This window comes from Diabrotica undecimpunctata, chromosome 2 (genome assembly GCF_040954645.1).
Source record: "Diabrotica undecimpunctata isolate CICGRU chromosome 2, icDiaUnde3, whole genome shotgun sequence".
NCBI lineage: Eukaryota > Metazoa > Arthropoda > Insecta > Coleoptera > Chrysomelidae > Diabrotica > Diabrotica undecimpunctata.
In genome coordinates, this window is record NC_092804.1 from 67,983,200 (window position 1) to 67,995,597 (window position 12,398).

The following is a 12,398-nucleotide window of genomic DNA, read 5'->3' on the forward strand; positions in this document are numbered from 1 at the left end:
CTTGCTAAAAGGAGATCAAACGAATAAATTGGACCAGCTATGACCCTGGGAGCACCAAACGCTACAGTCCAAAGGGCTGTAGAGGATTGGATTCGAGAAAGTCATGAGAGACATTAGGAGAGAATCCCAAAACAATTTTCATTGGTGCACTATATACAAAAAAAAAACAGAGGAACCGCTCCATATGGGCAGGAATAAACTAAGAACAGTAGTAGGAATATTGACCAGGCTTGCATTAATAAGACAATTTCTGAATAAAATAAGCATTTACAATGCAGACCTTAACTGCAGATTCTATGATAAGGAACCAGAAACTGTGAAACATGTATTATGCAATTGCGAATCGCTGGACTGCAAAACGAAAAAACTGTATGGCAACTAAGAACAGCTGTTTATTTAGGATATACCAAATAAAAGACCTGTGCAAACTTGCACACATTGTACAAGGTAAAAAAATTCTAAACTAAGTATAGGAAACAACAAGCTTCAGTGTAACTAAGATCTTTGGATTAGATTGGTCTAGGGAACAAGAAAAGATAGTGAAGTAAAAAATTATGATATCAAAATACCGACTACGAAAGTCTACATTTCTCGTAATAAAGAATAAAAACTACGGTTGTAGTTTTGAAATGTATGCAAATTATTTATTTACATTACAAAAACAAAAAGCAAATGCATTGAAAGGTATAGTAGACTTATATTTTAAATAATTTTAAATAAATAAAAGGTATCTACTTATTTCTTGTCGTGTATGAAATTTATAAATAGTCACCAGCCTGTTTAATCATTTCAAAAAAAATTGTTGCTATTCTTCTCCATTCAACCATATGTCGGGACTAAAATTGGAAATAATTAATTGTAATAATTAAAAAAATCTGTAAAATATTCAATAAAAATTTGGTGTATGTTTCAATATTGAACCAAATAGTTCTACTTCTAATTTTCTGTAGATAAATCACTTAACAATACAGCTTCTAAAAATCACTTAACAATACAGGCAATTTATTTACTTTGAGCATTTTTTTATTAGTTAAAACAATGATACAGCTATAAAAACCATAAATAATTATTATAATTACTTTAAAATCAAATAATATTAGTCAATAATGTGGTCAACTAATAACTGAATTTTTAAAATTCCAAAACCATAGAAACTGATATTTCTATCATCAAAGTAAGTCTTTATTGTATAGCATAGGGGCACAGAATAAATAAGAATCAGAATGCCCACTCTCAGATGCCGCCTTTGAAGTGTGTCAGCACGCGATCGCCAGATTTTAAACGGAAACACAGACTCGGCATGAGAAATTTGTGACAAGCTACGACAGAACCATAATTTAAATTTTTAGAGATTAATTATGTTATTATACGGAGTAGAGGCCTGGACACTTTCCGAAGCTTCTTTAAGAAAACTCGAGGCATTCGAGATGTAGTGTTACAGACGTATTTTAAAAATTTTTTGAATAAAATCCTTTATAAAAAGGTATATAAAAGACCCAGTTGGGCTATGTTGAATTGACAAAACGTTTTCGGAATAAGTATTCCATCATCAGTGTCTAGTTAATACATGGATGTAGCCACTAAATATGTGGGTAAAAACCCTTTAAAAATTATTAAATGAAACTAAAGTTGCTTTGATAAAATCCTCGTAGACATACCGTCTCAGGACTTGCAACTTAATGTAGAGTCATATGTCGCCATGTTACCAATCCAACGGTAACTTTACCATCTTAAATGTAAATTAGACATAATGTAAACTAAATTTCATTTAATAATTTTTAAAGGGTTTTTACCCACATACTTAGTGGCTACATCCATGTATTAACTAGACACTGATGATGGAATACTTATTCCGAAAACGTTTTGTCAATTCAACATAGCCCAACTGGGTTTTTTATATACCTTTTTATAAAGGATTTTATTCAAAATTTTTTTAATATATGGTATACAGCCAAATACAGGAACTTTGTTTCCTTGTGGACGTATTTTAAGAATTATATGGGTTGATCGTGTGACTAATGTTGAGGTCCTACGTAGAATAGGCAAGGAATGCGAGATTATTAACGCCATCAAAGAGCGCAAACTAGAATATCTTGGCCATGTTATGAGGAATGAACAGAGATACGGCTTGTTGCAATTCATTCTTCAGGGCAAGGTATTTGGAAAGAGAGGACCAGGGAGAAGAATAGCTTCAAAACCTGAGAAAGTGGTTTAATACATCGACAACCGGACTATTCAGAATAGCAGCAAGCAAAGTTAGGATAGCCATGTTGATCGCCAACATGCGGAACGGATAGGCATCGTAAGAACAAGAAGAAGAGATTAAGAGATTAATAATTTAGTAAATTTGAAATAATCTAATCTATTCTTCAACTAAAAGTACGACATAAAATATTGAATATTATGTTTATGGTTGCCGTAAATCAATTAAACCGGGTTAACTTTTCTATACACACTAGATAAAATTTCACTGAACACCACTGGTTCCGTTTAAAACATGGCTGATTCCGTCTGCGCAAACGAGATGCGCGTACTTATATTGACAAGCAGAGTGGGCATTCTGATTGTCATTTATTCTGTTATAGGGGGGATAGTCACTGAATAAATAACAATCAGAATGCCCACTCTCAGATGTCGCCTTTGAAGTCTGTCAGCACGCGATCGCCATATTTTAAACGAAAACATAGACTCGGATTAAGAAATTTGTGAAAAGCTACGATAGAACTATAATTTAAATTTTTAGGGATTAATAATTTAGTAAATTCGAAATAATTTAATCTATTCTTCAACTAAAAGAACGACATAAAATATTGCATATTATGTCTACGGTTGCCGTAAATCAATTAAACCGGGGTAATTTTTCTATGCACACCAGATAAAATTTCACTGAACAGCACTGGTTCCGTTTAAAAACATGGCAGACTCCGTCTGCCCGAACGAGATGCGCGTACTTGTCTTGACGAGCAAAGTGGGCATTCTGATTGTTTTATTATTCTGTGGCATAGGTAACAATGAGACACAGGAACTTAAAATGCCTAGAAATCTACCGAGGAAAACTAAACAGATAGTCATACGATATTAATTTTTCTCAGATATGCAAAATAAGAAAAAAAAACATTACAGAGGAATCCATTGCAGAGATAAGTCCTGAAAAAAAACTACAAGATATCCCAAGGCTAAACTACGAGAATACATATCCAAAGGTCGAAGGAAAGGAAAAACGATGATACCTACCTACTGACTACTGATACTCCTGAGAGACTTGAGCTGGAAGACAGAAACAAAAAAATAAAATTGTAATGGAACAACAGAAACAGAAGAGTGTTAAGCGAAAGATTAAAGATGGCTATGAAGATGATCGAGAAGAAGAATGGTATTCTGATGTATCATCTGACTGATTTGAACCTGAATTAGATCTTACAGCGTTTGAAGATTTGTCGGGAACTCCTAAGGTCGAGAACTATGTTCTGGTAGAATTTAAGCCAGAAAATACAAAAGCAAATTCTGTTTACTATATCAGAAAGCTACTTTCTTACGCAACACAAACCAATGAGGCGGAGGTAACGTTTATGAGGAAAAATCTGAAAGTTAAATGGAAATTTTATTTTTTCGCAATTCCAGATCTTGCCATAATTTCAATGAAGGACATTAAGAGGATATTATCAAAGCCAATTAACTGTTTCTTTTTTATACTATGCCCCTACTGTATACAATTACATATTTACATTTTACTTCAAAATTCAAGTGGAAAATTACTGTACTTCACACTCTATACTAACTTCTTCCATATACCATGCATATTTTACTATATATGTATACCTGCATATCAAAAAATATGGGCAACATCGATGCTGGCCAAGTATTTCCTTGTAGTTCGTCAGCAGGCGAGAATTGTATCATCATATCCATAAGATAAAGTATAAGCGAAATCAATTCAGCACGATTTTCAGATAGTTCTTGATTTATAAGACCCATGATATCACTAGCAACTACGGTTGCAGGAACACCTTCATTACCATCTTAAAAAAACAAAAAATATATTTAAAAATAATAATAAAGAAACATATTAATATTATCTAAGGTTTCCTTATCATTCTGTGTTTTATAGAATACTATATATTATTAGTTATTAGACCATAAATATACCAGTCTTCAGAAAGTCAGCACCATATACCATGGGCGTAGTAAGGTTTTAATTTTGGAGGGTTAAGAAAATAAAAAGACTAAAAGTCCATGAAGTAACCCTTATATTCATACGAAAAATAAGATGTAAAAAAATTGGTACAGAAAAAAGCTCCTGGAAGGAAACAGATGTCCTTTTTCGAGCAGTGGGACAGTATAGACTAAATAAAAAAAATACGATCTGTTATATATAGGTATGCATTATAGAATTAATGTTCTGTTTTTCTGTTTAAATATATTTACTACTTTCTTAACAGAACTTTCTATCCCCAAGTGAATGTTCAGGAGAGCCAAGCCGTTCACTCGTTGTATTGTTTAAGTAGTTTTTAAGTCTTTTTAGGATCGAAAAAGTCCTTTCTGGGATAGCAGTGGAAACAGGTATGGTAGCAACTATTTGAAACAATGTGTAAATATTTGGATATAGTTTTTGGTGGCACTTATCTAAGCAGTCTAAAGTTGATTTTGCAGTAAGGGAAGTGAGAGTCATAGCCGCTTTCCTCATTTTAAGTTCTGCTTTGACGATTGATGTAGGGGAAGGGTGGGCATAGTGGCCAGTGCGGGCATAGTGGTCACTGGTTGTTACTGCACAGTACGATGTTGATACACAGCGACGGGTACGTCAACTCTTTCATTTGAACGTCATCTTGGATGTGTTAAAGGTGTAAGCTTTTCTGATCATTTGTTTAAAAGTTATTGAAAATTTTCGTGTTTTTCAACATCCTGATATAAGGTAAGCATATTTAATTAATTATTACAACCAAACTTTCATTCATAATACAGGCAAATGATAGTAACGTCTTAAAAGAGGTGTATTTAGGCTACAAAAAGATGTGTCTGTGTAATGCCTTGCTGGATTCGTTTAGGCGGTAGTGTGGCATTTATATAATGGCGGCGAAGAGGGCAAAGTAGCCACGTCTGTGGTCACTATGCCCGACATAAAGTAAAATATATTTTCATTGAAAAATAATAGTATTGTATGTTGTTTACAAAACTATTGAGCAATTCAAACAGCATAATAGCTTGTTTGAATTGTTACGGATTAAAGTCTGATTTAGGGGTTTTCACCTGCAACAAATCTATTTTAGCAAGCCTAATGTAGACTAATAATTATATTCCAAGATCACTTATTGTATTATGTATTTACATGATACAATAAATTAATATTACTGTATACCATTATTGTAGCTTTATTATATATACCTATATATATATATATATATATATATATATATATATATATATATATATATATATATATATATACATTCAAAATTTTAGTAATAGAGTGGGGAATTGACCGCCGAACGAGGCGTGGGTGTTCTTAGTTGCCTACTAACCAGTTTGCAGTAAGTAGTCGAGGTGTGAGCTGTTTTGTGTACAGTCGATCCAAGATTTTTTGTGATTTGTGTACGATTTCAACCTGCACTGTTGGTTGGTGTTAGCAAGGTACATTGAAATAATCAATTTCGGTAAGTATACTTTTATTTCCGTTGCCTTTAAGCTACATTTTCACATAATACTCATTTAAAAATCTTAGCATTTTAGCTTCGATACGCCATATTTTTTTTAATTAAGTATAAACGGGTCAAATGGGGATGGTAAGGGTAGCTCAAAACGGGGACGTTCCCATTTTAAACTATGGAATATTTTAATGCCGATTAAATAATTTTACTAGGTACCTAGGTAGAACTGCTTTTGACAAATTATTTAAATATAAAGGTATTATTGAAAAAAGTCTGAGTCTATGTAAGCATTTATGCATTGAATTATCTAAATAATTATGTTTTTTTTTTAACATTTCAACATAGGTCGTTATACAAGAAAAAGCGACAGACAGAGTTGGTCCAAGGAAAGTATGATGGCCGCCATTCAAGAAGTGTTAGAAGGCAACATGGGTTACAGAGGAGCATCGAAGCTGTACGCTATTCCACAAACTACTTTGGAGCGCAAAGTAAAAGAAGCTCGAGAAAAAAGATTGAGTTCGAAAGAAGCTGCAGAAAAAAGATTGGGTAGATTTAAAACTGTGTTTTTCGAAGCACAAGAAAATGAACTTGTGGATTATATTTTATATTTAGAAGAAAGATTGTTTGGCCTTAGCTTAACAGATTTAAAAAAACTAGCTTTCTATTTAGCCGTTAAAAATCACATTCCACACGTGTTTAAGGAAGATAAGAAAATGGCTGGTAAACATTGGCTTTATGGCTTTCTAAGGCGGCACTCCCAATTAGCATTACGTAATCCTGAAAAAACTTCACTGGCAAGAGCAAAAGGTTTTAATCGAGCAGCAGTAAAGAAATTTTTTGATTTGCTTGAATCTTTACATACGCAACACAATTTATCACCCAATGATATCTACAACGTAGATGAGACCGGCATTCTGACTGTACCTAACAAGTCTTCCAGAATCCTTGCTCTGCATGGTAAAAAGCAAGTGGGTTGTTTGTCCTCAGCAGAATGAGGTGTACTGGTGACCTTAGAAACCTGTATGAATGCTGCAGGGAATTTTAGGCCAGGGATGTTTGTATTTCCCCGTAAGAAAGCAAATCCGCTCTTAATGGATGGTGCCCCACCAGGGTCATCTGCAGTGTATTATGAGACTGGTTGTATTACCAAAGAAAACTTTATTGTATGGTTTAAAAAGTTTATTGAGTTTTCTAATCCCGGACCACAAAAACCAGTGCTGCTTATTCTTGATGGTCACAGTTTCCATACCAAAAGTTTAGAACTCCTTCATCTTGCTCGGGAAAATAACGTTATATTATTATGTTTTCAAACTTTTATCAAACCGCAGTGAAGGGATTTGAAAAAACAGGAATATATCCTTTCAATAGAGATTTATTCCCTGATTACCTGTTTGCCCCGTCAGATACCACAGAACAACCAAACTACAATTCTGAGCAGCAGATATTATGCGCCACTACTATCAACACCACAAACAATAGAACAGAACATTCTACTTTTTTAAGTGGAACTGTGCTTTCTAACGACGTTTCTGCTGAGCCTTTCTAGCGACGTTTCTGCTCAGGAGAAGAAACTTCTCCTGAGCCCTCTACTTCAAAAGGTGGGTCTACGTCACCCAAATCAGCTTTTCTGCTTTCACCAACAATTTTGATGCCCCCACCCCAAGAAAAGAAGCGTGTAAAAAGGAATAGTAACAAGAGGAAAGGTAAAATTGTCATATTAATATCGTCACCACACAAGGCTGAACAGAGGCCGAAGAACAGGAAAAACTAGAGAACCAGTCCTGCTACTACCCAAGAAAATGAAACAAAACAATGGTTTGTCTATCCAAAATAAGCGTAAAAATAAAAAGTGTCAGGCTCAAGATTCTGATACGTCCTCTAATGAAGACGAGGAAGAAGAAGACGAAGAAGCTTGCATTTTTTGCAACGAATTGTACAAAAACTCTTTCGATTAGGAAGGTTGGATTCGGTGCTGCAAATGAGGTGGCTGGGCACATGAAGCTTGGTCAAGCTGTGAAGATGATGATGACACTTTTATATGCGATTTTTGTTTATAGTTTGATTTTTATTTTTTAATACTGTTCATACTGTCATAATGAACCTACTGTATAATCATGTTCAATACTTCATTACATGTTTAATTAAAAAATAACCTAATATTTCTATGTACCCCATTTTACCCACCCTTTCTCGAAAAACGAGGTATTTGCACAGTTTCAAAAATGTATATTTCTGTCCTTACGTAATTTTTGTTAAATACTCAATATCTGTTTTGTGGTACCTGAAGCCACACTTTAACTACATAATTGTGTAAAATTATTTTATTTATTACAAATTTTCATTTTATGTCACAAAATGTGATGGTGTCTCCATTTTGGGCAACTCTCCCCTATATATATATATATATATATATATATATATATATATATATATATATATATATATATAATATATATATATATATATACAGGGTGTGTCACGACGAGTTTACACTACCAGTGTAAGTTTCAGTTTCATTTTTGAGACAAGCGAGGTTACAGAAATTAATGCTCAATTAAAATAACACCATGGGAATTTTTGGTGGCGTAATAAAATTTACTCCAACATAATCGATTCTAGAACGAAGAGACATTCCATCAAAAAACTTTCGCCAATTTAACAAGCTAATCAATTAACACAGATAATATATATTTTAATAACACATAACTATAAGTATACAATTAATTGTTCCAACAAAAATCCAGTACGGCTAGAAAACTGTTATTAAGAATCTAGTTTAATACAACCAACAAGTGGCTCGAACCTTATCAGTCATCTTAAAAATCTTAACAACTTAATATTCTTTAGAACTCAACAGAATCAGTGTTCATTATATAAGTATATTATAGGTACATAAATAGAACAGTCATAGCATATACCAAGATTTTTCAGACTATAATAAGTAGGGACTAATAAATCTATAGAATATACAAATTATATATATTCTATATAGATATTATATAATATATATTATATTAGATATTTGCGTTTAGCATATTCTCATCGTACCTAAAACTAAAGATTGTATAGGTAACGGAATTAGAGGATCTTCCAATCTAGATAAATATGTATATAAAGCTTGACAAGCCCTTAAATTATATCCAGTATCTAACAATGTTTGTATAGTTCTGATATCTCCCCGTTGAATAGCTTGTACAAATTCTTGTACGACCCTGTTGTGGAGTCCACCTTCTGGCCTTACCAACCAACGATGATCCATGATTCTAGCATCTAAAACAATTAAATTTTACATGCTGATAGTAATTTTGGAACATGGTTACAAAATAACAAACAAATTAGGAATATTTTATAGTTTCAATAAAATATTTGATTATTTTAAAAATCAATAAACAATTAATGACGTTTTGTTTAAAAATTATAAAACTATATATATATATATATATATATATTTATATATATATATATATATATTTATATATATATATATATATATATATATATATATATATATATATATATATAATTACAGTGATATTACTTCCAAAAGGGATTATAAAACTAACACACAAAAAATAAACAAAAATAATTTAGTTGAAAGATCTGGACTGTAAGTAAAGTTCCATAAAATATTGTTTAGCGCAGGTATCCTTGAATAAACTATGCTAACAAGTATACCAAAAATGGACTACTGAGATGGTAAAAACTATGGAGGGTCTGCGAGAGGAAGCACACTTAAATATAGTCGATCCTAATAATATGTCCAAGCTCCCAATGGTCCTCATCTCAGTACCTTGATGAAGCAATTCTCAGGACCCGTTTAAGGAAACAAAATCAAGATCTTAAGACGGAAGACTGCTTGTTTAATCGAAAGATCCTAGTGTACATGATCGAAGAAGTCTCCTACAAAACATTGAGTGCTGTTTATTTTAAGGCGTATTACAGACCTGGAAAGGAATATTTTTAAAACTGTAAGAGGCCTCGATGGCTCCAATCAATTCCACCAGAAAGTACCCTGGTGTAATGAAAAACTTAAAAATTAAAGTGAGATAGAAATTTCTTTCCATCACAAGATCAGGTGAGTGGAGCGATTATCGCATAGCTCTAACTAAATATAATAAGGAATTGCAAAGGGCAAAAATAGAATCGTAGACAAGGCATGACCAGGAGATAGAATAGACCACACAAAGGCTCCATAAAGTTCTGTCAAAAGACCCTCAGTTAAGTATCCCCTTACACCAAAAGAGTCAGGTCAATACATTCAGAATGATGAAGAGACCCTGAAAGAACTTTTCAGGGTGCACTTCCCTACGCCTTAAAAAAGGCTGACCTCACTAGGCAGATGGCAGCAGACTTAATTGTATACTATGACTTACGGTTATAGGGAAAACGGTGGCAAAAAAAGTGGTAAACCACGACAAAATCAAATGGGCAATACTCATTTGCGTCATATAAATTACCGGGGATGGACGGGATTCATCTAATTCTTCTACAGAACGGAAATTATATGTACAAAAAATTATGTATAATACTACAGGATAGCTTAGGACTAAGTACATATCAAAAGCATGAAGGGTCATAAGGATGGCTTTTATACAGATAAGAGGAAAGGCAGGAAAAAGCTAAGTCTTTGCGGCCGATAAGTCTGATGTTATTCGTACTGAAGACTCTAGAAAATCTGCTTGATATAAAAATTAGGAATGGTGTGTTAGTTGAAAGTCCAATACATCAAGAGCAGTATACGTACCGAACAGGACTCTACATAAACTGCACTGTGCCATTTCATACAGCTTTTTTTGCCTAAGTTGAGGTTTCTTTGTTCGTCTATTAGTTTCATATGCTTTACTCGATCACAGGCGTTGCGAAAGTCTATCAAGCATACATATGCACTCTTGTTATACTTCCGACATTTCTGAAACAGGATCCACATTGCAAATAATACCTCTCTTGTACCCATGGCTCCTATGAAACCAAACTGCGTTTCATCTATCTGCTATCTGCATCTACACATATTTCGTGTATTTTCTGTTTTGAACAATTTTTAAAATGTGGCACATAAGGCTTATCAGTCTACAGTCATTACTTGTTCTGGGATTGTTATTTTTTGGTAGAGGTATAAATATTGATTAAAGCAATTCCTCCAAAGCCTTAGATGGTTGTAGGACCTCTTTTCCAGCTTCATTCAGCTGCTTTATTTATTTCTGTGTTTAGCTGCTGTTTGTAATTATCGTCATTAATTGCAAATGCAAATAGTGCAATTAGAAGCAAAAAATTATAATGTTAATCTTCAAAAAGGAAATCAGAGAAGTAACAGGTACGAACAAAACAAAAAAGAGTAATTTACTGTTAGATAAAAATAAAAAAATAATTCAAGATATTAAGGTTGCAATGAAAATGGTCCCTATATAATACCTAAGAACAGAAATACTGCAATCAAACTGACAAAAAACAACGTGGCAGACCCTGATCAAATTTCAGTCACCAATTAGTTTATATTTTTTCACAGCTGAACGTAAATTTCCCGTAAAATTTTCCACCTATTTCTATCTTGAGCTTCTTGCATCCAATTTTTGTAAGGATGCGATTAATATCATCCGTCCATCTAGTCGGTGGTCGTCTTCTGCTTCGATAAGCCTCTTGTCTTAGTCGCCATTCCAGAATCTTTCTTTTAATAGATAATAAAAGATAATAAAATGAATACAACATGAAAATGAACAACACAATATACTTTTTTTTTTTAATTTAACATCCAATGTTTATTGCAATCTGTCTCATTATAAACAATAAGCAATATGTATAATATATGTACAATAACATAGTGGGAAGCTGCCCAGTGGCGAGCACCCAGGTAAAAGATAACATAAATATAATCTATGATATATCAGCTAATTTGAACTTAACAAACAGAGTTTAATACAGGTAAACATCACTGACACACATATGAGAATTACAAGGCAAAAACACAAATTAAGGAAAGATTTAGAAAACACCTGAATAGAAACTTATTTCACCGCACCATGACACTATGTTCTATTTTTCCTGATTTACTAGAGGTCCAAAGGGTCTGGTCGTTTTAATCTTCTTACGTGTGAAATGTTGAGCAGATCCGTGGCCAGCGGATTTGGATGGCAGGATAGTCTGTTCTTGTATACAGAGTTTACAGCAGATATTGCTTCGCAAACTGTTTGTAGCTGTAAATCGTGATGTAATCTGTGGTTCGTGATATACCAAGGGGCATTACAGATCTGGCGCAGTACTTTCGATTGGAAACGTTGAAGTTTTTGTATGTTGGTATTACTTGCTGTACCCCAGATTTGTGCTGCATATTGCCATACCGGTTTTAAAATACATTTATATATCAGAAGTTTGTTCTCCAGGCTAAGATTTGATTTTCGACTCATGTACCAATACATTTTCCTGTAGATTAAGCTGAGTTGAAGGCGTTTCTTCCAGATGTGGATGCCCCAATTAAGTTTGCTATCCAAATGGATTCCTAAGTATTTAACGACGTTATTAACTGGTAGTGGAGTGTTGTTTATAGAAACTGGTGGCGCGACACCTTTTTTTAAAGTAAACGTTATTTGTGTTGATTTTAAACTGTTAACTTGGACTCGCCACAGCTTAAGCCAGCTCTCTAGTTTAAGTAGGTGATTTTGTAATACCTGGGCTGCTTCAGTTGCTGTAGAATTTGAAGCCATGATAACTGTGTCATCGGCATATGTAGCGATTGTTATATTGGTCGTCGTTGGGAGATCT

General features: G+C 33.5%; 1 protein-coding gene across 1 annotated transcript in view; it reads right to left on the reverse strand.

Annotated features, from left to right (window-relative positions):
* Window positions 1–677: 677 nt before the first annotated feature.
* Window positions 678–12,398, reverse strand: part of LOC140433332 (uncharacterized) — an 89,278-nt gene continuing 77,557 nt past the window's right edge. The window contains exons 3-5 of the mRNA XM_072521362.1: window positions 8,694–8,915; window positions 3,820–4,019; window positions 678–836 (exon numbers count right to left, since the gene is read on the reverse strand). Coding sequence (XP_072377463.1) covers window positions 759–836; window positions 3,820–4,019; window positions 8,694–8,915 — 500 coding nt within the window. The 3' untranslated portion in view covers window positions 678–758. The remainder of the gene's footprint in view (window positions 837–3,819; window positions 4,020–8,693; window positions 8,916–12,398) is intronic.